This window comes from Gasterosteus aculeatus, chromosome 17 (genome assembly GCF_964276395.1).
Source record: "Gasterosteus aculeatus chromosome 17, fGasAcu3.hap1.1, whole genome shotgun sequence".
Lineage (NCBI taxonomy): Eukaryota > Metazoa > Chordata > Actinopteri > Perciformes > Gasterosteidae > Gasterosteus > Gasterosteus aculeatus.
In genome coordinates this window covers 6,935,605-6,961,464 of record NC_135705.1, presented here as the reverse complement: position 1 = coordinate 6,961,464, position 25,860 = coordinate 6,935,605, and the positions used below count along the sequence as shown (strand labels likewise).

The window sequence follows — 25,860 nt, the reverse complement described above, 5'->3', positions numbered from 1 at the left end:
GACAATTCTTCTTTCTTCCCAACCGATGACACTTGCAATTACTGACGTAGATGTTCATCCAGTTTCCTTTGTGTTCTTTCTTGACCATGGATGTCAAATTAAGCACTCAGAATCAGACAATAGTTTGTGTAGGCGATAGTTCACAGAAAAGTTAATTACAGGTGTGTTTTATTTGGTCAAATGTCACAGCTGTTCTGACATCAATTTGACTGACAAAGTTTAGTTTAGAAAATAACTAGTCTCCTCCTTATCCCGTGTCAGAGCCCTTTAGCGCCCTATATATCATACATAATTAGATTGTTGTTACAGTAACTGACGAGTCCACTGATTTACTAATTGGCCATGACAGGTCGCCTCCGCGTGCGACATTTCAAATAATTGCTCCAATCTCCAGCAATGTCACACCAGCTGTGTGCCCTCCGACTCTATGTTTTGTCTCTGTCTCCCGTTAGTCAGCCTGTCTGTGTGTCTCCCTTTCTTCTCTCCCTTGTCACGCTGCTATCAGTTGTGGGCCTGGCGGGGAGGGGGTGCACGGGAATGCTGACTGTTGCTTTTTGCTGCAGAACAGCTGGAAATTAACAAGGTTGAAAGCCTCCTTACGGGCATCTGCTTTTGTGAACTTCTCTTCCTCTTTGTTTGCCTTTTCTTGCTCTCCCTTTCTCGGCCTGTCAGGGATCAAACCAATCTGACATCCGGTTTAAAAGTTCAGTTCACAGAGACAACAAGAGGTGTTTTTTTTTTTCTTTTATGCATTTAAAGGCTAAAACCTCCACAGGCTTTGAAAATACAGGCAACCCAGAGGGCCAAGTTCAGGTTACAGAGAAACGCAGCCAAAAATAATCGTGCTGCTGCTGCTTTGCCGACAGAGAGGGCATGCTTAGACTCATCCTTTTTGAAGTACCTTAAGGGGAAACGGGAGATAGAAAGAACATGAGAGGGGAATGAAGGGGGGGGGGGGGGTGGAGTTGACCTCTTTTTGAAATCCAATCTCATCCTGATTCCTAGTTGTTTGAAGTACTGTCAAGAGAAATGGTGCTTTGATCACATGGACCTAATGACCTGAGAGGATAGAGTGGAGTTATACGTCTCTACTACAGCCCTACTTTAACTGATTGTCTCCCGATTGAACAAAATAACGGACCTTTTCTCTGAATAGTGTCTCTGCTTAAGGAAACAAATGTAGAATCGTCCTTTTGTTGCTTTGGCATTCTGTCACTCCGTCTATTTCTACAGTTTGTGTGACAATTTTATTGGGTCACATTTTTACTGCAGAAACCCAAATATTTACATTTAATCATTAAAATAGTGTACTGAAGAAAGAGGCATTATGTAAATCTATACACATAGTTTTCTGTTTATTAGGTATCCTTAACCACGGGAATCAACATCTATGAATGTACATGTAGAATGTATTTATTGCGAGGCTCTAATTGTACTCAACTGGCAACTGAGTGCAAAACTGCTCAGGTTAACTGTTTGGTCACGCTCATAGCCCCCCAACCCCTGAACCTCGAACAAGCTGTTATGTGTCCTGGATCCTGATTGGACGGTGTGGTGTCACAGTCGAACTTCTTTCATTGCCAGCCCGCTGTCCTGCCAGAAACAATGATGTCACCCTTGTTGCCATGGTGCACAGTGGGGCTAGCAGAGACATGCTAGAGAGGGAGGGAGAGAGGGGGAGGAGCAGCGAGTGCTGTGTTTGGGAGGCCTCGCTAAAAGTACTCGCCACAGTAGAGGAACAGGGCACACCAGTACAAAGCCTTTTCGTCATTTGTATGCGTGTCAGTGACTTAATGATATAGTTGTTTACGACCGCATGCATCCAAAAAAATCCCTGTGCTTACTCAAGTATTCAAAGTCAAATTTCCATCTATATTGTTGAATTTTTGTTTTAATTTGTAGAATTGTAATATCCTGAAATAAATTGATTTAGCTCCCCAGAATAAGTAATGTAAGGCATCGATCAGGAGATTTATTACTACGTTGTGCCATTCAGTCGTTCATAAATGCCTGTAAAGTTTGTAACAATAGCAGAATAAGCACAAACATTAAAAGAGTTTTTATTTGGTTCTGCAATGTTAATGATGAAACAGCTAAACAGCTATACAGCTATATTAAAATCGTTTGAAATAAAACAGTAAAACATGCTTGGTGTTGGTGTAAAAAAAGTGCACGTAGCAAAGAAAGTTGTATGCTGGCCTTTGTTTTGTTTGGGAGAAGCCGGACAGATACATGCAGTGGAAAGTCCCCGAGCTGAGACGGAGCCAGTGGTAGTTTTCCTGATTCCCCTTTGCTCTCACTCCCACTCACTGACAGCTCTGTGGGCCTCCTGTAAGAGGACAACACTGCCGGTTGGCAGGGAGAAATAGTTCACACACCACATTTAAACTTATGCAGGACGCATCCACAACTATTTCTTCCAAAACATTGCTGCCAGGTACTCCCCTGCTTATGCCTCAGGTTTGTGCCTCACTCAGCAAACCGTAAAAGTCAACAGAATTTAAAGTTTGAGCTGGAACACAGCATTTAAAGGAACACTTTTTTTTGTGGTCAGCTTGTTTAAAGTGGCAATAATCCAGTTACCTTCTACTTAGGAATACTATCATTTTGGCTAATTACAGTCATTTACAACCACGGCCAAGCAGCCATTTGGAACTGCAAGCATATCAATTGACAGGAACTGGGATTACATTTTAGGCTTAGGTTGAACTTAATTGTTCTGTAGAAAACTTTTTTTGTGGTTCTACACTTTCCATTTTGAATATCTCCCTCTAACCTTTGAACTTGCAATCGCGATTCAACATCACCAGTAACTGTTATCTTTCCTCCTTTTCTCAGGTGAAGCGGCTTTGAGGGGGGACCCCAGACTCCAGTCCCTGTCTCTGTCCTCCTCTTCTTCATCCTCCTCATCCTCGTCCTCCTCATCTTCCTCTTCCATCTCCAACCACAGGACCGGTCCTCCTCCCATCAGCCCCACCAAGAGGAAGCTGAGTGGGGACCAGGGAGATAGCGACATGGACGACAACGAGCATGTGGCGAAGATGAGCCGGCTGTTTGCCGCACAGCTGTGAGTACAAAGACTGAGAAACGAGTGATGCGGCACTCTGTGTGTTGTTCTTTTTAGTATGCAAATAAATCCTTCCTTGGCTTCAAACCAAACAAAATAGCAAATTAATTTATTGCAGACAAACAACAATTGAGAGCGAAATGTTTATTTTTTCTTTCTTCACGTTAAGCTGTGCAAATAATCCCTGGTTCTTACAACTGCCTGCTCCATTTTCTAATTTCATAATGCTCCCATTCTATTTATTTAGCCCTTATTTTCAGGGGTACACATTGTAGCTTGTAGCGTGACGGTGTCTTAACTGCGTTTATTGCAAAATCCCGGCATCCTTTATCACTGCAGCCTTGTCTTTTCCTGCCTCACACACCGTGGGGTCGTTGAAGAGGAGCCACATTTCCACTACCGCCGCCAGGTGGGCCTGCCTCTCTGTTGGCCGTGTGTTCTGCGGGCTCCTTTGCCTGTTGGAGCCGTGCACAGGCGGGCAGCCATGCTTTCTCAGAAGTCCCATTTTGTGTGTAATATATATATATACATATATATATATATATATATTACACACACACACTCTCGTTGGTTTTTGTCAGTTGTGAGACTCCAGCAGTTGCTATTTGTTGTGGAGCATAGTAGATGATATGATTGCTACACTTGAAGCCTTGGATTAACAGTGGGGCACAGTTACCGGCAGCGTAATGTGTTGTGAAGCATGTGCAGACAAGCAGACGCACTTGCGGGACGTTCTGCCGTTTGTTCACGCTTTCACAAACACCTGCTGCACATTATGCCGATAGTTCATTGGAGATCAGTTGCAAACTCTTCTGAGCAACAAACGGCAGGCGTGACAAAATCACATGTGTATTCCAGCTCTGCATGTCCCTAACACTTACTCTGAGGGGGGGGGGGACAGGGTCTCTGTTCCTTCGTCTTGTGATCGTCTGAGCTCACATAACAACGGATTAGCTGGTGAGTCTTGACATTTGTGCAGAGTCATTTGGTTTTCTGTGAAGAAGGTTTCCGTTGTGGGAGAATTGACATTACTATTGTTTTACTACCAGGCGGTAAAACAAGCCGACCACTCTGTTTTTTTAATTTTTATTTTTAGATTTTTTTTTCCTGTTGTCTCATTGTTTTTTGACTCTGTGAGATATGCTTTCCCCATAATGCGGTTAGCTTCTGCTTACATTAATAAACAAAAGCTCCAACCCGCGTATCACGAGTTGGATTTATTTTTGTAAATTGGTCTGCCAAATACAATGGGAGTTATTGTCATATTAGCTTTCGGTCAGTGTCGGAACTCCTCGCCACGGCTTCTAGAAGCAGCCGTTTTGTGAAATTAAATTGCAGGCTCTGTGAAAGTAAAGTGATCTCTGTGATGTTTCAAGACCTTTGAAAATACTCATTACACCATGATCATTTCACAAGTAACACTTAATACGCCATATTCCCTTTTACCTAAACTTCACCTTAGTAGTCACTTTGGGGTCATTTGGCTCTGGGGCCTGAAGGTTAATCTCTACCCAAGTGAAGTTCATTTTTAGTTCATTTGATTTTCCTCTGAGGGCATTGATTCCCGGGTTGAGGGCCCTGTTGAGTGATGGATTGAAAGCTGCAGTAACTGGGGCTCCGAGAAGTGTTCCTCGTCTGAACTGAAACAGTGATCACACCAGTGGAGTAGTCGAGCTTAGAATAGTCAGTAGAATTAAAGTGTCTATAGGAAACACTCAGTGTGTTTACATGATGGTATAATTTGAATCTTTGCTTAGTCGGACTATGCTATCTTTCAAGTGCAAGTGCTATAATCCCTATTATATCCCTATACTATTTTTGCATGATGTTAATAGCGCCATTCGCATTCGCTGAACTCCTATCGGCTGATTTGATAACAGAGAGAAGACGCTGTCGGGATCTCAAGCATGCGCAAAGACGCAAAGTCCAGTTCCTTATCCAATTCACCGTTACATGCCGCAATAGTCGAACTATCAACTGGATCGGATCGAGTTATCCAGGGGTGTTGGATCGTAGTCGGACCGCACATAGTCGGACAAAGGTGTTTACATAAAACGGATAATTCGATTTCAGTCCGACTACGCCAGTTATTCGAATCCATGTAACCGCGCTGACTGGAGGGTACTTCAGTTAACTCCTCTCTATTTAAAATGCATGACCGCTCTGCTTCATTTAACTCAGCTGCCAAGTGTAGGAATAGTGATTAGGTTTAAAGATGATGAACATGGTTCTTTGGCAGAAGGAGGGGGGCTCCACACACTCACACGCACACACACTCAATTGAAATGTCCACAGATGGATATTTGACACCACGCTAGCTTTTCTCATTCTGCTGGCTGCTTTTCTCTGTGCGTTTTTTTTTCCGTCTCTCCTCATTGTGTGCTATTCCTGCATTTTCAGGAGCTTTTGTGTCCTCCTCTCGCGCAAAAAAAAACCTAACAAACATTTCTCTGTGATGGCAGATTTCTTGTGTGCTCACTACATCGAGCACTACACCGTGTGTGTTTTTGTGGCGCTGCTGGTAGTCGGATTTCTTTTGTGAGTTCAGTCGTATTTTGGTTGAGTAAACACAGCGACTGACGCTTCCCAGCCGAGTTGGGCCTGTGAAAGAGGATTCTTTTTCCAGGTTGCTTTTTCCTGTCCTAGCAGGCAGAAAATAGCTCTCTGAACCGACTGAATCTTTGTTTTTCATGTGGGGCCACATTAACGAGCGCGCTAAGTGAGCAGGTTTTTGCTTCAGTCAACAGGCTGTGAGTTTAAGAACGTGGTTGTGTGTGTATTCTTCTCAGCCTTCTTAGTTTAGTAACGTGTCTCCGGCATGGTAAATTGTGCACATAAAAACTGTGGCAGCTCTACTGGCGCACTGTTATGTGGATCTGAACCTTTTGTTTGTGTTTGTGCAGGTATGCACACGTGTCGTCCTGTGAACTGTCCATACATCTGTGCGTGTGGTGAGAGGGCTCCTTGTCAGACAGCTACTTTCTCATTTTCTCCGAGGAGCAGGCGGAGTCTGGAACAAAGAAGCCTTATCCTGTCCACTGGAGCCTGCGGGCTGGAAGCTTGCTGCTGCCTGCCCGCCCGCCGCTGTGCGACTCCTCCTTTAGAATAAGAGCCAGTCACAGAGCAACCTTTTTTGGCCGTTTTATTTCTGGGATGGAACTCAATGGGCACCAGGTTTGCTGGGAAGTCAAAATGGAAAAACGTGCCATCTTTCCTTGTTTATATATCGAATTCTGTTTAAATGAACAATAACACGTACCAACTGACCAATCAGTGTGGCACCGGCCGCTTCTGACCAGGGTCCGATAGCCGCATGGCTCCATAGACTCTTGTGTCATCGCTTCAGACTTTGCTGATGTTGTGATACTTGCCACCTAAAGTTTAGAAGGAGGTATGTTTCTGAAACGTTATGTTTCCATGTGAAATCCCGTGGAGCAAACATCAGCAGGGTATTAAGCACTGTATTAACCTGCGTTAGGTATGCTGAATGTATGTAGCCGCTTCTTCTGCTTTTTGGTAGTGAATGACCTATAAAGTCTACATTCAGTGTGGTCTGTTTGCTGCAGTAAGTACTGTAGCACACAGAAACTCTACTGGGAACTTCATCAGCAAGTTGTTCTCATGGAAGTTTCCCCAAATAGGGGAATAATCTGAGAAGTGGAGTGTGTGTATGTGTGTGAGAGTGAGACGAAGCCAGGTTCAATCATGGTTCCCCTCTTGTTTTACATGGGACTGAACAAGTTGTGTGTGTGTGTTGGAGAAAAGAAGGGAAAGCTTGTGGGGATTTGTTTTCCTTCTGTGTTCTTGTGTTGTTGTTTCTTTCCCACCTTGTTGTGGCTGTTCCCATATCCGATCTGTCCCAGCTTTGATAACAAAGGATTGCTTTAGTTCTTACTATGTAGTTTGTCAACTATCAAAAATCTAGTTGATTTCTATCTGGATTCATAAATGGAAATCTGAAAGATGTTTGGAAGTGATGAAAAAGCTTCTTACTTGCTTGAGATATTTGGGTAATACAGGGGAAGATTAATGGTCTATGTTTATGTCTATTTTAATGGATGCAAATTTTGTGCTCCTAAAACGTGGTCTGAGGGGAGGAAAATGTCTAAAGATGTTGGTATACTTTCTGTACAGCTGGGTGTGGCGTGTGTGTGTGTGTGTGTGTGTGTGTGTGTGTGTGTGTGTGTGTGTGTGTGTGTGTGTGTGTGTGTGTGTGTGTGTGTGTGTGTGTGTGTGTGTGTGTGTGTGTGTGTGTGTGTGTGTGTGTGTGTGTGTGTGTGTGTGTGTGTGTGTGTGGTGCGGATCTTGCTGGGCTTGGGCCTGGCTGTAACCTGCGGTTGAGCCTTCATCCTCCTCCTCTTTTTTTTCTTTTTGGTCTTCATCTTCTACGCCATGATTATTCCCAGATGTTTCCTGTGTGTATCCCTCGCTCTCTCTCAATTCTTGCTCTTTATTTATTTCCCGAAGGAATTGGATATGAACTGCTGCCCAACCTAGAACCTATTGTGAGGTTTTGTCTGACTTTAGAAAACAATTGTGAGAAAAGGCCTAGAATTTTTATAGCACCTGTTTGTTTAGTCCAAAGTAGAATATTTCTAATCCATTAAATTGACCGTCTATTAAACTAAACCATATTTTGTCAATATAACCATAAAAAGTCTTATATTTACATTCATTCAATGTGGTTATCTACTGTGGCAAGTGGCCTCATTCAAAGCTGTGAGATGCTGTAATACTGCTTGGGGTATACGACTACATCATTTATGTACTGAGGTCTTTACTCTGTCTTTTTAAATGAAGGGATCATCTGCTGAAGGACCAGGCTACATGTAACACAGGCTCTAGGCAAATAAAATCCCATAGACATCTACTCTCTCCTTCATTGTGTTCTTAAACGGGATAGAAAGCTTATTGTATGAAGGGAAAACAGAAAACATTTACCTGTACCAGAGCCAGATGTTCAGACTCTTCAGCACTGCTCACACAGGTATGTGCTTCCCAACATGCAGGCGCAGTTGAGGCCTCGTTTGGCTAAGGACAGGATGTGGTATCCACAGATTTCCTCATGCAACTCTCCAAATGTATTCTGCCCTTTCCCTCGCCTTAGCCATCGCCCTGATGAGTGATCGTGCACATTGTTGTGTTCAGGAAGTATCTCTTCAAGAAAAGACAGAAGTTGTTGGTGATAGCCGCCTTCGTTACGGCGCTTATAGCCTGTTCCATTCAGACACGGGTGTTTCCTGGTGTATGATGCAGGAATACGATGTTCGCTCCAATGCATGTTAATCCGTCATTTTTAGCGGTGGATCAGGTAAAATACATAGAAATGAATCATTGTTCCCGGGCCGACTATCTAACTGAATCAAGTTTGACGTGTCTGCTCTGTGGGGAAAACACGAAAGCTTGTCTGTGAGCTGTTTGGGGTTTATAAACAAAGCTGCCAAGATTCCCCCTCAGGAAGTTTGCTGCTGATTGTGAGCGAGAACAAAAAAAGAGAGCAAGAGAGAGAGCAAGGGGGCGTTCAGCTAATGCAAGCTCTCGGCACAAACGAAGGAAACTACTGACCTCACTCTTTCTTGTAGTAGAGGTCCGGACCATTGGCATGCAGCTCCCCACCTCTCCTCTGGTCTGTATTCTCTACAGACTATTTATTTGTGGAGGAAGCTGCTGTGGGCTCCAGATGCTCCACCCAGCAGTCGGGTTGCCTGGTCACACGGATTTACAACGCTTTGCCCGAACTTGTTGTTTTGCATCCAAACAAAACCGTAAAGGCCTGACGTGACTTTTTCACTCCACGGTCGGTTTTGTATTCTGGAGAAAAGCCTCCCCGTGTCTGGGGAAGAGTAACGAAGAAAGAGAATTTCCGGTTTCACTGCAGTTTATTTATACATGTCATACTTTTTTTTTTTTTTCCCCATTGAGGCTTCTGTGTCTAACTGTACATTTCCATGTAGGCGAGAGGAAGTCAGAAAGAAGAGATAGCGAGAGGAGAGTACAGTAAATCCTGCACCCTGTAACTGGGCCTCAAATAGTAGGAGGAGGGTTTACCAAGGCTGTTATATACATTTGAACACACAGACCACATTTGACGCACTGCAAAATAATTGCTAACTGTAGCAGGAGTATCAAGTCCTACCACTGCACACCGTATCAAACATTTCATTATCATCAAAGCCGGGAGCTCTGGGGGAAAAAAGAGACCCAAATCTGCGTTGTGTCAAACTGTCGTTACTTAAGTCTCTTTATCCTTATCGCTGTTTTTTCAACGATTAAAATATGAGCTCAGGGTTAGTAGGGAACAGAGGGATCTTGTCGTGGTGAGAACTAATTCTCCTTTACATGGAAAGTTTCCCCGTATGAACGCTGTCTTTGGAACAAAAGAGCGAAGAACCTAAAAAGTCGGGTGTGGAGTTTGTCGGATTAATTCAAGTGTTGAGATACAATTAGCCCTGGAAGGATTGTGATCAGGCAGCAGTGAGGGCAGCTGGCTTCAGGCTCACTGCAGAGATGAAGTTGATTGGTTCCCTCGGTGCAGCATGTCCCAGAGCTCTGTGCCCCTCTTAGAAAGTTTGGAGTCCATCCATGTTGGAGGAAGTTGTGAGAGCGTTCCTGCCGTGTGGGGGTGTGTGAGAGAGAGAGAGAGACTTATCATGTGTCTCCTTCGCATTAACAGCTTCTGCTGGTCCTGCAGTGTTTGACACAAAGCCACATTTACAATTGCGCTTTAGTTTGTCTTTTGATGTCTCTGTCTGGGTTTGTCTCTCGACTGCTCATCCTTTGCTTCTCCCCTTTTTCTGTCACCACACACCAGCTGCCCCCAGTCTTGCCTCATCTTTCATATCGGCTTGTCCCGCACACAGAGGGTCGGGTATTCGCTTACTCTGGATCAGGTGCCATCTAATCCATGTTTGCTAAACATCGAGATGGTTATACACCTAAATGGCAGTTTTCTTTTTTTCACTCTTCAATCTTGTTATATGTATTTTTACTGAATCTGGAGACTCTACTGGACTCGACCCCTAAAATACACAACCTACACCTAGGCCTCCCTCTGACTTGACCTCTCGTCCCTCTGCCCCCCAGGAAGCCTAATGGAGACTACCGCAGCTCCCACATCTCCCACATCTCCTCCAAGGACCGGAGCCGGAGCCCGATCGAGCGTGTGGTGGTGCCCGGCACTCTGGGAGTCCATAGCAACCACCTGTACAACCACGCCCACCATCAGCACCACCACCACCACCAACACCACCACCTTCCCTTCCTAGCTGGCATGGACCAGCCACTGGCGCTCACCAAAAACAGCACGGTGGAATCTGCACGCAGCAGCACGGCGGCTCTGGCCGCGGTGCCGCATACGGTCAGCGCCGTGGAACGCCAGCAGGTAAGCGGCACTAACCCGTGTTCGCTCTGAATACATGTTTCAGTTAGTTAGTGTCTTCTTGGATGTTGGAGAGTAAAAAATGTCCTCTTTGGTTTGTTAGCCAAAACTGTATGTATACATCTTTTTATACATAAATATGTCCCACTTTTTTAAAGTTCTAAGATCTGTTTATTTACTCTTCTTACATCCCTTCTTGCCAGAGTAGTTTATGTTGTTTTGGTAATCCCTAAATACTGAATCTGTGTTTCAGAATCGCCCTTCAGTGATCACATGCGCCCCAGCCAACAACCGCAACTGCAACCAGTCTCACTGTCCGGTCTCCCACAACGGCTGCGCTAGCCTGGCTAACAACTACAGGAGGAGCAACAGTGAGTGCACACATGCACACCTCATGCTAGCAGGAACAACCGATTGTTACCAAGGAACCTACACTGGGCGCCTCCCTTAAAAGTAGATTTTACTTTTCAATGTGTGGGAAACCCAACCGCTCCTGCTCGGCACATTCACACGGTCCTGCATAACTACTGTTGCTGACAAAAAACCCATCTACGTTTTCTGTCTGAGTCTCGATATGTTACCTTGATTATTATTTGTATGTTTTCATTTTTTTTATTTGACTGTGGCTTTTAGCTCTGTACTGTAAAAGTCTAGCAAGGCACCAGCCAAACCAAGTCTGTTTCATCCAGCCGCCTGTGGGAGTTGATCTTGTATTCAGTGGGTTGATAACTCAACTGTGGCCATTCTTTACGATCCCAGTGGAATCCCTATGATCTCATTGAGGTTAACAATGAAATCTAAAACAGTGATTTACTACAAAAAAACTGCAACGAAAAAGTGAAGTAGATGTCTGTTAGTCATTTTCCATTGACCTAAAACGCACATTACCAATGTTTGGACTGATGCTAAGCAATAAATCCCCCACTGAACTTTATACAAGTGTTTGAGATGTTTAAGTCTTTTTTTTTTTTTTACTTGTGGGAAACAAACTCTGTTGCCTTCTCCTCCAGCCAATACAGCCTGCGACCCGGTGATCGAGGAGCACTTCCGCCGCAGTCTGGGGAAGAACTACAAGGAGCCGGAGCCCACCGCCACCAACTCCGTGTCCATCACTGGCTCGGTGGACGACCACTTCGCCAAAGCACTGGGCGACACCTGGCATCGGATCAAGAACAAGGGGAGTCCCTCGTCGTCGGGCAGCAGCCCAAACTCCTCCCCTGACAGTCACATGGTCAATCACAACCACTCACCTTCCGTGGTGTCCTGAAGGAAGACGGGTTGAAGAGGGGTCTGCCTGCCGCCGCCCCCCAATCCCCCAACTGCCGCGGCTCTAACCCCCACGCCCTCGTCACTTTGGTCTATCACCAGCATCCCAGAGGGAATGCCTGCCTGCTGGTCTGCTAAAAACATTTAAAGCCCCTCCGAAGCCTGTCTGACCCCCCTATCCCCCCCCCTTCTCTCTGCACTCATAGAGGATCGGGGAAGCGGTAACAACATGGTTGTTTCCCGTGTGTTTGTTTCAGACATTAATCGATCATGAGCAACTGTCGGTGGACTTTTGAGACTCGACGGGAGCATCGAACGGCTCCTTTCTGTCTTCATCATCCCTGCATGTCGAGAGACGAGCTGAACACTCAGTCTTAGTGTCAGTAGTTATTTGTACATAAAGAAAGAGGGGGGTGGTGGTATTTTAATAATTCATTTTTATTTTCATCTTTTTTTCTTTTCTGTTTCTGTAACCGTAGTTTTTTTGTACTGCTTTAGCATTACGAGATGTCCGATGGCTGAAACGATAAGTGTGAAACACTTGGGAGAAAACAAAGGACCAACCACCCGACTGAGCTACTTAAGACAGCCCAGATCTCCTTTCATCCATCCTTCTGTCTGTGCGTGCTGCTGGTTTTTACTGCCCTATGTGCACACCGCCGTAGAGGTTAGGGGTGGCATGTCAACATCGCAATCTGCCACTGCACACACAGCGACCGATTAAGCGGATTTCTACACAGTCCGGTAAAATCCAGCTTCTGTTGATTACATGAACTGTTATGGTCAAATCTGCCTGGGCATAATTCTGACAGAAAAGCAAAAGCCCCGTTAGTAGGTGTTACTTTTATTTTTTATTTAATGCATTTTGGGAAAATGGAAGATCCACACCAGCAGGGCTGGGCGGTAAACGGAGGTGAATGCCATGAGGTCCAGAAGTGAAGAGTTTTCACACCATTGCATGTTGAGTAGAGCAGCGGTTGACCACAAACAACCACCTGCGTGCAGGCGGAGCCGCCACCGTCGGGTCTAAAGTACTTAAGTAGTGCCAATGTGTCACATTTCATTTAACAAGCACGTTGTGTCGTCCGATCGGCTGCCTGAGGTGTCGATGGGCGACAACTCTCCTGCACACTGTGGTTTGGTCAATTTCTACAAGGTTGAAAGTGCTTTTACACATGCATTTTTTTAAATAGCTGGTATCTATGAATTATTTTGAAGCAGCATTTCAATCGTTACTATAAGCCTTTTTCCATTAGGACGTTAGTTGTTTTTGTTTTTTTCTGTTGTCAGTAACCGACATACACACTTTACACTCACTGCTGGGTCAGTTGTACGCCATATTATTATTTGTATTACAAATGCTTGTATTTCTGTTTCCCATTGATTAGTATGGTAACACACATGTGTAGTGGCACAGCCTCCGGACAGGCTGAGCGGACAGAGCGGACTCCGGGACACGCAGCCAACAAAGGCTTCTTCGGCAGTGCGGGATGCTGAGACACCCGCTCCTTTTCCCCTTGGGACCTCTCCAGGGGTCTTTATTCCCCCGAGTCTCCGTGGCGTCCGCCCCAGCGCTCTCGCGGTGGCCCGTTAGCAATGCGACGATGCTTTTGAGGAACTCTGCGTTAGCGTCGAGAGTCAGCGATCATCAGTTGACTTTTTCTGTCTTTTTCTTTTTGTACTTCAATGCTTTTTCTTCCTAAACAACGTTGTGTGGTTGCTGCTGCAGTCTGAGAAAATGAGTTTGACTCTGTCAGAGAGCCATGGTGGCATACATTCCTCCTCTAGGGAACTTTGTACAGGCCTCATGCACACTCCGTCTCTTCATGCCAACAGACTACACAAATAACTAGTCCCCAGGGGGCAACTGTCCCAGATCTGCCTTCCAACTGGGCTTTGCTTTTTTGGTTTTCTCGCGCCAAACAAATTGGCCATACTACATGGTTAAGAAAAACAAAGCAGTTGCTATGGATACCATTCTGATAGGACATTGGGGGCACATAATTCAGAGAAGTGGGGCTGTAATATTACAGTGATGTGAGGTCAGTCTGTGTTACATCTACAGACTGATGCCTGAGCCTGTAAACAGCCCACCTAGACCAGAACCCTTTAGGTGGAATGCAGTCTGTGTTCTAGAAGGTCCACACATTCCATTCTCCACTGAACAGAGGTGACGGAACCAGAACCGGCGGTGAGAGTTCGCCACACAAAAGGTTTTCAATCACAATGCAACTGGCAGTGAATGGATCCCAGAACAGTCCTCCCAGTTGAAATGTGCTTTCTGTGAAAGGTGCAGCGGTTTAAACAGTGATTCTCAGCAGGCAGGGTGGGAGGGGCCTCAGGAGCTGAGCTTCTGTAAGCTAGACTTAAGTGGGGAGCCTTTGAGCTGAATGTCTGTTGGCAGTGCCCCCCCCCCCCTCCCCCTCTCTCATATTGACCTTGATGTATCGAGTGTCCAGAGGGTTTGTTAAGCCTTTCTCATTGTTTCACTGCCACCTGTAGGTAGCTGGCTCTCTTTCTGCTTCGGCAAACATCGACATCATTTAAAGAAAACAAAAAAAAAGTCAAAAAAACAAACTTTATAAGTAACTATAAGACCATCGTTGCGCTGTGCGTAACGAATGTACAGAGAAAAAAAAACGTAGGTATTTTTTTGAGGAACAATTAATTTGTTAATGATATGTAGTTATTTAATTGTTGTTTTCCCTGTCCTTATATTGTAATCATTGCATTTTCTTTTTTGTGAAAAAAAGTTGATCTTTTTTGTTTATAGTTTGTCTTGTCAGAGTAAAGGTTCAAGTGCAGGAACACAGTAAACTTATGAAACCACAATAAGCCACTGGCGTGTCGGTGACAATCGCTACTTCCATCGGTCCCCAGAGTCTGCCGCCATCAAACGGGTTCGATCAAAGGAGGTTGGCTTTCAGACAGTTTTGCGTTAACGGAACATCATGTTGCCGCCATCCCAGTGAGTCCTGCCGATAGGTTGAGAATAATAAATCTAATCGAAAATAATTCTTTATACAGTGAGACCGGCTCCTTCCATTTAAACGTCAAGGTAAACTTTCCACCGCTGCATGAAAGGTATCTGCATTTTTGGTTTAGAAGGTCTATTGATGGCTTATTTACAGCCGGGAACCGAACTACAAGTTTAAACGGTCTTTGCTTTCCTCGGTGAGATGGAAGCGTAGTGTCGTCGTCCTCGTAGCGGTTCCCGTTCATCGAGGTCATTTTGCATTTGCAATCGAATAAATAAGAGAAAACTTGTGCAGAAAGATTCAAAGAGGAGTTTGACTTTACTCTGTATCTCATATTCCAGGTCCTTTTTGAAGTGGAAGTGGCATGAACTTAGTCGTAGTAACACTCTGAACTGTGTAACAAAAAAACAAAAAAAAATTGTATCAACAGTCAACTTGTGGCTCTGTGTCTCCTACTGAAAAGGTTTTGGCAGGCCACCTTTCTTTTTGTACGTAAAGTAGCCTTGATGAACAATAAAGTGCTTTTAAACCACCGTCTGACTGTGTTAATGTGCACGTGTGTGACGCTGAAGGTTAAAGCGTTTGAGCGCTGGACTCCACATAAAGCCACGGACGTGAAACATTATTAGCAAAGAGACATTTTATTACAGTCTTTTGTTAAATACTTACAGAAGAGTACAAGCGACACCCAAACCGATGAAGTCAGAACCGATTACACTCACACGTTGAAAGAAGTTTGCATTCTGCCATTTCTTTTCAAAGGACTCATTTCTCCCACAATCCAAGTTTTTTTTTTTAATGAATCACCACATTCCCACTGCGCCTATAGTCTTCCACAAACATCCAAGCATTTGTCAAAATGTACATTTTATTACACAGAAAATATAGTACATGTTAGAAGTTCAGATAAATGGCCAACGATAAGAGTACGAAAAGCAACTCCGACGTGTACGAACAAACAAATCCATGCGTCAACACAAACACCATAAAGACCGCGGGTTTGTTCTGGAGAAAACCGCGCAGTAACACTTCATCGTTTCCGTATCGAGAAGCCAGAGTTGCGCGGCGACGTCTGCTTGCGGGTTTCCTATGTGGAATCAACAGACCTGGTTCTGGTCCTACGGGGAGAGCGATGGACGGATCGGACCTGGTTTGTCTGCTGTGTTTTTGCAATTTCCCAATTCCTCCGCCGCGTAGCTGAATGAGCGAGCAGATGTCGCCGGTCGATGTCGTGCCAAAGGACGAACCCGCTAAGTGGGTCCAAGGAGAGGCCGTGGGAGGGAATCGAACCCGAGGCCGCGCTTTGCCTTGTGGAGTGACTGAACAATGCGCGTTGAATGGGACTGGATGAGACATAAAGTACGTGCATTCGTTAAATACAGCAGCTTCAAGTTGTTCGATCTCTCGCCTCGTTTCTCCCGTAACAAACACGGAATATTTGAGCAGAAACAGAAAAACAGATTCTGTTGCGGTTTGTTATTTTAGCTGATTACTGCTCTATTCTGAATCTCTTAGTGATGCTTTTGCTTTTGATTACTTGAGTGTTATGTGCGTGTGCGTGTGTGTGTGTGTGTGTGTGTATCTCCTGTCGCCTCCAGAGCTCATCTTTGCACAAATGTGTGATTCCAAAAGAAACAGAGCACACAGGAAGGGGCGGGGTTGGAGGGGCTCCGGTCCTTTAGATGCTCTCGTCGTCGCTCATATCCCAAATCTAATAAGAAGAAGACAACACACACACAAACACAAAAAAAGCATGGTTAACACAAAGTCATTATTTTGTCTACCAAACAGCGTTGCGACCAAATAGTCTTAAGCTCAAGGTCCAGTTGCTATTTCCTTTCCCGGGGGCTTTTTTTTCGCGGCGTGACCTTAGCGGTGCCCCGTGTGAACGGAAATAAACGCAGGTCGTGTTTACGTTCGCTGTTTCTCACACATGAATGTCTCCTTGAGCTCCAACGCGCCGCCACCGTTTCCTTTTCCCATAAAACATCTGCAAAGCCAATTCAGCATGTTCAAGGACGAGGCCGAACTTAAAGTCCCGCCTAATCTCCAGGTTCCGATACGTGCAGTATGTACAGTGCATGAAGCCACTGGTCGTTACCCTGGAGTCACGCACCAACACGCGTGTGAACGTGACCAAAACTACATTGTGAAAAAACTACCCGTGAAAAGTGTGTGAGAACCACAAAGCGACTGCACTCATTCGACACATGTTTCACTAACAGGCACCAAAGCTCTCATGCAAATCGTTAAACAGTTTTCACAATAATTACTCACATGCTACAAGTGACCTAAGCGGGTGACGCACACGCACGCACACACACACACACACCCCTCATTTTCACCACTGGGTCAGTAAACAGCGGCGGCCTTCTCGTGGCAGCAGATTCTTCACATTCTCTCACCGTGAGACGCAATTCACATACCTCGACTGGAATGTACACACACGCATACACACAATGCTGTGAGCGCGTGTACACACAGACACACACAGTTTGACACATGCATGCCGCATTCCACGGAATGTGCTGCCCTTTCCCTTTCTTCTTGTGCAGCGATATTGTGATCACATCTGCAGACCCAATGAGCTTATAGAGAAGAACTCTAAAGTTCTCTGACGGACATTCATGGGAAACATCAGATGTGATGAAAAAAAGTCACAAGTTGTCTAAACAAAGGGGCAAAGTAACTAACGGACGATTGTTTACCAATGATTGATTTATTGGGTACTCATTTGGTCAGTAAAATGTGGGAAATATACATATTTGGCAATCTGGTTTGTATTTTGGCAGGAAAATGGACCTAAACAATTAGAAAAGTATTAATAGATCTCCCAATTCATCTCTCAAACTCTACTTATTGATTAATTGAGTAATTGTTCAGGTCCAGAGCACCAATTATATCAGCTCTACGCCAAAGAGCCGACTTCACACTTTCACGCAGGCTTCCATTCTCTAAATGTGTCCATTCTCTACTCCTCATTTCCCCACTGATTCTTCTGTCCTCAAAAGAGTCCACATGATCATCATCATCATCATCATCAGAGCGCACGCCGAGGCCCCACAGTACATTAAAAGCAAATCCTCTCAGAGTAAAGGAGGCATCATCAGCAGCACACATCAAGAGTCCTGTTATTTATACTGCGGGTCCACATTTGGCGTCGTCGTACACGATTGTTGATTCAATACAAACAGTACAAAACGCCGTCGGCCCGACACAAGAACAGCGACTAGAGGCAGTGCTCAGGGAGGATGTGCATCTTTCACAGGAACGCCTTCAGAAACGACTCATCGGGTTTCCGGTCCTCTGAACCAGCAGCTGCACTGGTTGCATGCGGTGTTCTTATTTGACCTTACGGAAGTTCATCCATTGTGAAATATTAGTGGACGACAAATGTGCTTAAATTCATCAGAAAGAAAGCTGCTCATTTGATTTCCTCGCGACAGCTAAACGTGCAGGTGGACACGTCTCTAACTTGTAGCTTCACCACAGAGCTGAAGCCGGGAGTTGATTAGCCTAGCTTAGCATAACGACTGCAAGCAACGTGAAATAAGGAAACCTTCTGACGCTGCGAATGCTGTATTACGTTTGTTCACGACAAGCAATAAAAGACGGCCGGCGTGATTAAAGATTATCGGCCCTTTGATTGGATGGATCCGACTTCCAACGAGGACGGAATTGTCTCTCTCTTGTCGTGGTCAGAAGATCGTGTCAGAACTTTCACCACGAGGGACCTCTGAACTCCACGAGTCGTCCAACATGCTCTGCAGCGCGTCGACGTGAGCGGTCCGCCGCCTGCAGGCTTGCATTGTAACGGTTTGGCAGTTTGGCCGGAGAGTGGCGGGGGGGGGGGCGCGTGGAGGACGAGGGACAAATTCACATCAGAAGCTGCCCGCTCGGCTTTTCCGCTCCACCGATGAGGAGCGTCAAAACGCGGCGAGAAAGAGCTCTGTGAAACGAGGCAACACTGGAGCCCCTCTCTGGACGCCTGCCACGCCGCACTGATGGCCTGTGTGTGTGTGTGTGTGTGTGCGCGCGTGCGTGGGTGTTTTGAGGAGTCTTTTGTGCTAAATGAAAGGGGGAGTGAGGGGAACTTATGTAACACGACCAGCAACTGAAGCCAACAACTTTACTACACTCGTTTAAGCACGACTGAGTACTCGGGATTTTTTATCACATGACATTTCTTTATCCAATAATATGACTTATTACACAGTATTCTTTATGCTATAATAACTGTTTGGGGAATATGTACTATGGTTTTCTTACATTACTTTATTTTTATGTGCAACACACTAGTAACTGTTAGCTGCAACCCTGGCTTGAGTGATATCGCAACACACACACACACACACACACACACACACCATGACAACACATCATAAAGGGATTGGCGGACGCACAATCACCGACAAACATCTTTAACTTTGAAGCAGCCCTATCGCGTCGGGACCTCCAGTCACTGCAGGTGAAAAAGAGGATTGCTGGAGGCGACAGTGAGCTGCGTGTAATCGGTGCGTGGATGCGTCTGTAATCAGCCGGGCTCCGGCTCACGGGGGAAACTCTAATCCAGGCTAGTTGTCAAAACAAGGCTGGGATCTGATCAGATAGGGGGAGGTTTGTAGCGAGTGAGCCAACTCTCTGCAGTCGCTGATTGCCGCCTCCCCCCCCCCGTCCTCCGTGTGAGTGTCTGTAAGCAATATTTATCTTTCTGCAGGACCGACTCAACGCTTCTGCAATAAAGTTAAACTACACTCCAGCAACTGCGCAGTGGATTTCATGACATTATTAAGGGTTGTTTTTATTCTGTCAGGATCCCACTGAGCCCATTGACAGGAATTCTCCTTAAGTGCGGGTGGGTGCCCCCCCCCCCTCCCCCGTCCCCAGCGGGAATCCAGCCTCTAAAAGCCATTCAACTAGGGAGCGCTACCCGACCGCGGACGACGGGCTTTGATATCAAACGCACATCTGCTTTACATATTACCGCTGACACCAAAGCAGAGTCAAGCTTTCATCCCGCAGAGCGGCTCCATCCGATGTGCAATTAGCGGACCACACAGAGCGACGTGGTTTATGGCTCCTGGTTGAGGAAGAAAAGGGGACCAAAGCTTCAAATCTTCTTGTGATTTTTAGTTAAATTTAGTTTTTACAAGACTTAAAAGACTTTGTGGACTGTGACTGTCCCCCGCCCCCCCGCCGCTGCTCGCTGGAGAGACGCGGCGTCTCTTCAGACGTGGAAACGGGACCCCGGTGGCTCCATGTGTTTGTTAAACGGGTTGTTTTATTGTGGGGAAAATGATGTAAAACATTTTTATTTAGACATCCACAGAGAATTAGGCACCTGCTGGCAAGCTGCGAGTCCAAATGTATAATGATACGAAGGAAGAGTTTTTTTACTCTTTAATTAATTACTCATGTAGCCCAGGAGAAACGCATTTGTCTTTTCTAAGCAAATCTGATTTTTTTTAATTAACGTTTAATTAAATACAGTCAGTGATGGCACAGAATGTGTGTTTCTGCACAGTTATTCATTAATCCATTCAGTTGCCATCAATAGAAACATACCGTAAGTGGGTATTGTGGGTTTGTGTATGCAGGTTGTAGCTTACATGACTAGAACAACTTAAAATGTGGCTCCTCTTTTTTTTTGCTTTATCCTGATGGAGCTTCAGATGTACATTGGATCTCTCCTGCTGGGTGTTGAGCTGCTGTACAGTGACACTGGCTTTGTGACTCTCTAAATCAAAATGGTGACATCTGGGGCCCATCGTGAGCTGCGTGTGTATAAATAGCTCTCATCAGCTAAAAGGCCCAAACAGGCAGCGCTTTTGGAGCGAGTCCACAAGCTGTTCCTTCTCGGTATCGCCAATGGTTTCCGGCTGACGGTACTTTGTGTTCAGGGTTAATGAATGTGTTCAAGACTCAAGAGATAATGCATGAAAATCACAATTTAAAAACAGGGGGGTGGAAAAAAAACACCACTGTGGTTTCACACTAAGCTTTCCCATCTGAGTCGGACTTGTTTAAACTCGTTCTTTCTGATCTACGGATCCTACGCGACGGATCTATCAGCGCGTGTAAACATCAGCACTGGTTGTCTTCACAAGTGGTCTGAACTACGGGAGTATTTGTTTCCTCTAACAAATTACATCTGGTAGTCAAAGCTTTGCATTTGATCATTAGTGTTAATGAGGAGGGGGGGAGAGGGGGGGGGGGGGGGGGGTCACTTCCCCTACATCCCTCCTCATAAAGCCCATAAGACAGTCGACACCTGCGGCAGACGCATCTCTGACCACAAGGACATCAAACTCCTCCTCTGGTCTTTTGTTCTTTCCGTCCGATCCACAAACGATGGAGACAATCGGCCCACAAAGGAAACGGCCAAAGGACAGGAAAGGGAATCGCAGGTATGTGTGTTGATCAAATAATGACTACAACTACTCATCGCACGTCTGAGCACAACATACACACTGACAGCACGCACTAATGAACGGTTCACATAAATGAATCATGTGGTTTGGGTGTAGCCCCTCGTTGGTCACACGGAGAAGCACAAAAGACATTTTGGACTTTTTCAAAGACATTTTTTCGATGACATATTTCTTAACTCTCGACTTTGGGCTCGGTTCAAACGCTGCAAATGAGGTCAACGAAAAGGGAGATTGAGTTTTATTTATCAAAGTACAGGAGCCTCTTCATGCGGCAAACAATCTTTCCCTGGAGGTCTTTCTTTTTTGTCTGTTTTTGCTCATTTCTATATAACGTCATGGCATCGTCCATGCGCTCCGGTTCTTCCATCTACAATGATCTCTTCAAAATAGTGACATCAGGTGTGAGATTGATCTCTGCTTATCATCAGTATGTGTATTCTTCTAGTCATCATCAGAAGGGCATGGGAGCTGTGCAGTAGTCTGTTAGTGACTAAAGAAGGTTATTGCTGATCATACGGTCAAATGAACAACATCTACTTCAGGCTCGTACAATACGTTTTACACTGCGAGATATTCAGTCATCTTAAAAAAAATAGAATCGTAACTTTCTAAATGTTCAGCAGCCGTTTATTACTGATCCATTAGGTTTCTTGCACAAAATGACAGGAAACCCTTTGCAAGAAATATAATTGGTTAAATACTCATGCAGGTCTGGTAAAAAGATCCAGCAACACAATGTAACACACACATAACGATGTACAATGTACGGAGCAGAGTAAATGACCTCATGCGGCCCGACGTAACTCCAAGCACGCTGCATTCCCCACCGCATTCCTAAATTCCCCGCCAGCATTCCTGCACGACGTGGCGGGAATATGCAGCGCGCTGGTTCCGCTGGTGGAGCGGCGGTTCAGAGTGGAGGGGGGAGAAAAGGGAAGACGGTCAGGCGGCTTCCAAAGTCAGGCAGACGACCGGGTCTCTGCGCGTCACACTGCGAGTGCTCGCCGTGAAGTGGGGCGAGAAACGCGGCGAGGGAGCGACGGCGAGGGCAACGTATCGCGTGGAGGCATTTGCACGTGTTGTTTCTCGATTCCCTCCCTTTAATTTGTCCCTTGGTGTTTGCAGAAATAAGCACGCTGCATTCGTGGATTTAGAATTTTCAAAAATAAATCTACAAAAGCATGTCGTGACAGCAGGATGCTCGGAGTTGCACAAGTACAGACTCGCAACTGTGCAGGCACACGACTTACGTGGAAAACGAAAGCAGAGTAGTGTGAATGCAGCCTAACTTTAGTCTCTGGAAACTGAGCTTTTAGAAAACACAGTCGTTAATGCGTCTCGCTCATAACTTATAGCAACGTCTTTAATCCAGAACAAATCTGCCGTAGAAGAGGCGGCCCGAAAATGGCAGACGCACCGAGCGCTAAATTACAAACAGGATCTGCCAAGAAGGTGGCAACGTGCAAACGGCTCCACCACAGCACATCGATGGCGTAGCAACCAGCCCCGTTGGGAGCCTTTGCCGAGCGCGGGACTTTCAGTCCTGTTGCGTCGTCCTAACGTGGACGCTGCTCTTTAGAGACCGAGCTGATGCAACTCTGCTCGAGTCAACGCAAAGCCGTGGGCTTTCACAACCGACGAGCACTTTTTTTCCGTGGTGAAAATCCCACCGAGGACGTCTTTTCTACTTTGCCTCAGTGTGTCTGATGACTGCCATAACTTGTGGTTTATTTCATCAGACTTTTTGGTCCGCAAAATGACTAATCCGTCAAACGTTGCCGTTGGGAAAGGGGCCGTCAGTGTGCGGCTTTTTCAGGCCTTCATTTTCTCCTCTTCACCACTTCAGGCCATCTAAAAGCTATCCAACAGTAAAAACCTACTGCTAAAGCTTCAAATAAACCCTGTTTAAATAAAGTTAATGACAGCAGGCGGCATATACAATTCCAAACAATAAGCACATCTTTGGCTAATATTGCCTGGCAGTAAAAACCCTCATTTGATAAAGCAGTTCCAGATGAATACAAGACGTTAGGACTGTGTGATCCAGATCCCGGGCTGTACTGTTGTCTGATTTGGACACTGAGGTTGTCGCCTTAAACAGATTAAAGTAATTGAGATTGTTTGAGTCTAAACATCCCACAAAACAAAAACTTTTTCCACCGACATCCACAGATTCAGAACGGTCGATAGTCGGTCTGGGGCTCATTTATTGTCAAGCAACGAATGCACGATTTAGGGAAATACAATCAGTCATGTAACCCAAAACACAACCACTATGTGATCGGCTCAACAAAGTCCTGGAGCCGCCGTCACACCAACTAACCAAACCAGCTTAATAGAAGCAATTTGCTAATCCAAACTTTTTCCACATCCAATGTTCCCCTCGTGCTTCATCGTATCTGGGACGCGATCACACGGCTTGAGGCTCGCTCTCCTGGTGAGTTATCACTTTGTGCTCTACCATCCCCTGCGTTCTCTGCCGTGTCCTCTCTGTTCCCCCAGGGGGGAACACAGTGAGCGGGCCACAGGTTGCTTACGTTTGTCCGAATGTGTGTGTGTGTGTGTGCGCGTGGGGGGGTTGGGTGTGTGCATGAGCACACATTGTATTCCCTGTGACTTGACAGGAAGAGGAAGAGGAAGAGGAGATGGGTGGAAACAGGAAGAGGAGGGTCAGCAACCAACCAACGTGCAGTCTCAGCGACACATGTCCTGTCCCACTGGGGTTGACCCTAAACTGACCAATCCACTGAACCCACACCCAACGAGGAGACAAGATAAACAAACAAACACAGGACAGACCAGAGTGAGCCAATGGGGAGAGCGACTGAGGGGGGGGGGGGTGGGGGGGTGAAGGCCGAGAGGGGCAGACAGAGACGTCCTATAGGGAAAGTGAAGGATAACACGGGTGGGAGTGAAGAGGAAAGAGACGGCAGCTGAGGAGCACCGGTGGGAACAGACCGAGTGGACAGGTCCCAGCTGAGGTCACGTCCCCGTCCCCCCGGCTGCGTTTTCATGAACCTCGGGGCAAATCAAACGAGGCAGCGGCGCTCGACCCAGATAGCAAAGCGGAGACAAACCCGTCTCACGACAAAGGACGCTGGTCCTGTACTTTCACCATACTGCTGCCATCATCTGTCTCTCTGTCTCCCTGTGTGTGTGTGTCACAAAGGCCGGCTACAACAACAGCGCGAGTCCCTCCCGGTTGGGTGTGGTGGCCTGCAGAGCAACAGCTGGGTCCTGTTGTTCCTCCAGAGACCTGCACCGACTGCTCGCCCTCCTTTTACTCACATGTCCGCTCCGCTTCTCTTATAAGTTTGGATTCTGCTTTTCCGTTTATTCTCTCACATGGTCCGTCCCTCCCTCCCTCCCTCGCTCGCTCTCCTCCACGGTGTCTCAGCCGAGCCCCCGTTTCCCACCGACACATTTCCTGTATGCTAGAGAAGGAAATGAACAACGTTTCAGTCCTACGTCATAGTGATTTCATAAAACAAAATCAATCATACTTCAATAAAAAACACATTATCAAAATGGCAAAAGATAATGTTGATGTGCAGCTGAAATGTCACAAGAACGACGGTACAATTTGTATCACAATTGCTAGTTTTAAATAAATAAAGGATTAAATAAAAGGTCCTTAACGTCTAGTTCAGTTCCCTCTGGAGAGTCGTTACCACGATTGTGTGTGTGTGTTTGTATGTGCGTGCATGCATGTGCAACCAGTGTAATCAACGGAGCGTTCAACTAACCAAACGGCAATAACAGGTCAACTTCAGAGGCTGTGTGCGTGTTGCCAGTTCAGACCTGCCCTCGGTTTGATTAACTGGGAGTCAAAGCCGACTCACGTGTGGTCAGAGGAGCAATCAAACACTAGTCGGGCCCCAGGGGCGCGTGCAAACACACACACACACACACACACACACACACACACACACACACACACACACACACACACACACACACACACACACACACACACACACACACACACACACCCCATAAGAAACACCCTTAATGAAATGAACATGGTCTATTACGTCTAATTTAGAAGACCTCCACTCTAAACACAACTAGTTAGAAATTAAAATGAACAAACAACACTCATGAAGCAGCAAGTCCCAACACACGCACACACACACACACACACTTTGGTAGAGTGCCTAGTAAACCTCACAGTGGAGGATCTTTTGATCTGATGCTAGAGGCAGAAGGCAGTCACAGTCTTTCATTAAAAATACTTCTTTACTCTGTGAATCAATCACCGACTACGACCTTTTCTTTACAAAAAAAACACACACAAACACTCACATGTTGAAAACGTAATGGATTATTTTTGACAATGGAATCATTGCAAGTACACACTTCTGGTGGAGTACTTTGAAACAATCTCTTTATTTACCTCAGCTTGATAATGCTTCAGGGTGTTTTGGAAGCGGATTGCCTTTAGAAAGGTTTCTAAAATGTGAATAAAAAAGGTTTACCGTCCGATCTTATACTTCATAACGATGTGTGAACGAGTAAAAGCCAACTCTTAAAGTGCAAAGCTGATAAAGATACAGAAATAGAGGGCATAAGCCACCGAAGAGGAAGGAGAGTATGAGCTAAACCGGGACGACTAGACTACTTCCGCGACCCAACCGTCTGTCCGTCCGTCCGTCCGTGCACACAGCCAGCTGCCGGGCCAGAAGAAGGCCTCCCTCCGGACTGACTGGCGCCAGGGAGGAGCGACCCCATGCAGGAGCA

The 25,860-nt window shown here is 45.9% G+C and overlaps 2 protein-coding genes across 7 annotated transcripts in view; one reads left to right on the top strand and one right to left on the bottom strand.

Moving 5' to 3' along the window:
- vgll4b (vestigial-like family member 4b) overlaps window positions 1-15,222 on the top strand; it is a 28,794-nt gene extending 13,572 nt beyond the window's left edge. For both annotated transcript variants that reach the window (XM_040202723.2, XM_040202722.2), the window contains 4 exons: window positions 2,839-3,067; window positions 10,151-10,448; window positions 10,699-10,816; window positions 11,456-15,222. In XM_040202723.2, the coding sequence (XP_040058657.2) occupies window positions 2,839-3,067; window positions 10,151-10,448; window positions 10,699-10,816; window positions 11,456-11,712 (902 nt within the window). In that variant the 3' untranslated portion in view covers window positions 11,713-15,222. The remainder of the gene's footprint in view (window positions 1-2,838; window positions 3,068-10,150; window positions 10,449-10,698; window positions 10,817-11,455) is intronic.
- A 91-nt stretch (window positions 15,223-15,313) lies between these two features.
- Window positions 15,314-25,860, bottom strand: part of atg7 (ATG7 autophagy related 7 homolog (S. cerevisiae)) — a 41,789-nt gene continuing 31,242 nt past the window's right edge. For 4 of the 5 annotated variants that reach the window (XM_078091837.1, XM_078091836.1, XM_078091835.1 and 1 more), the window contains exon 19: window positions 24,414-24,554. In XM_078091837.1, coding sequence (XP_077947963.1) covers window positions 24,462-24,554 — 93 coding nt within the window. In that variant the 3' untranslated portion in view covers window positions 24,414-24,461. Of the gene's footprint in view, window positions 16,401-24,413; window positions 24,555-25,860 lie in introns of those variants that run through there. The other variant, XM_040202716.2, reaches the window with a different exon arrangement.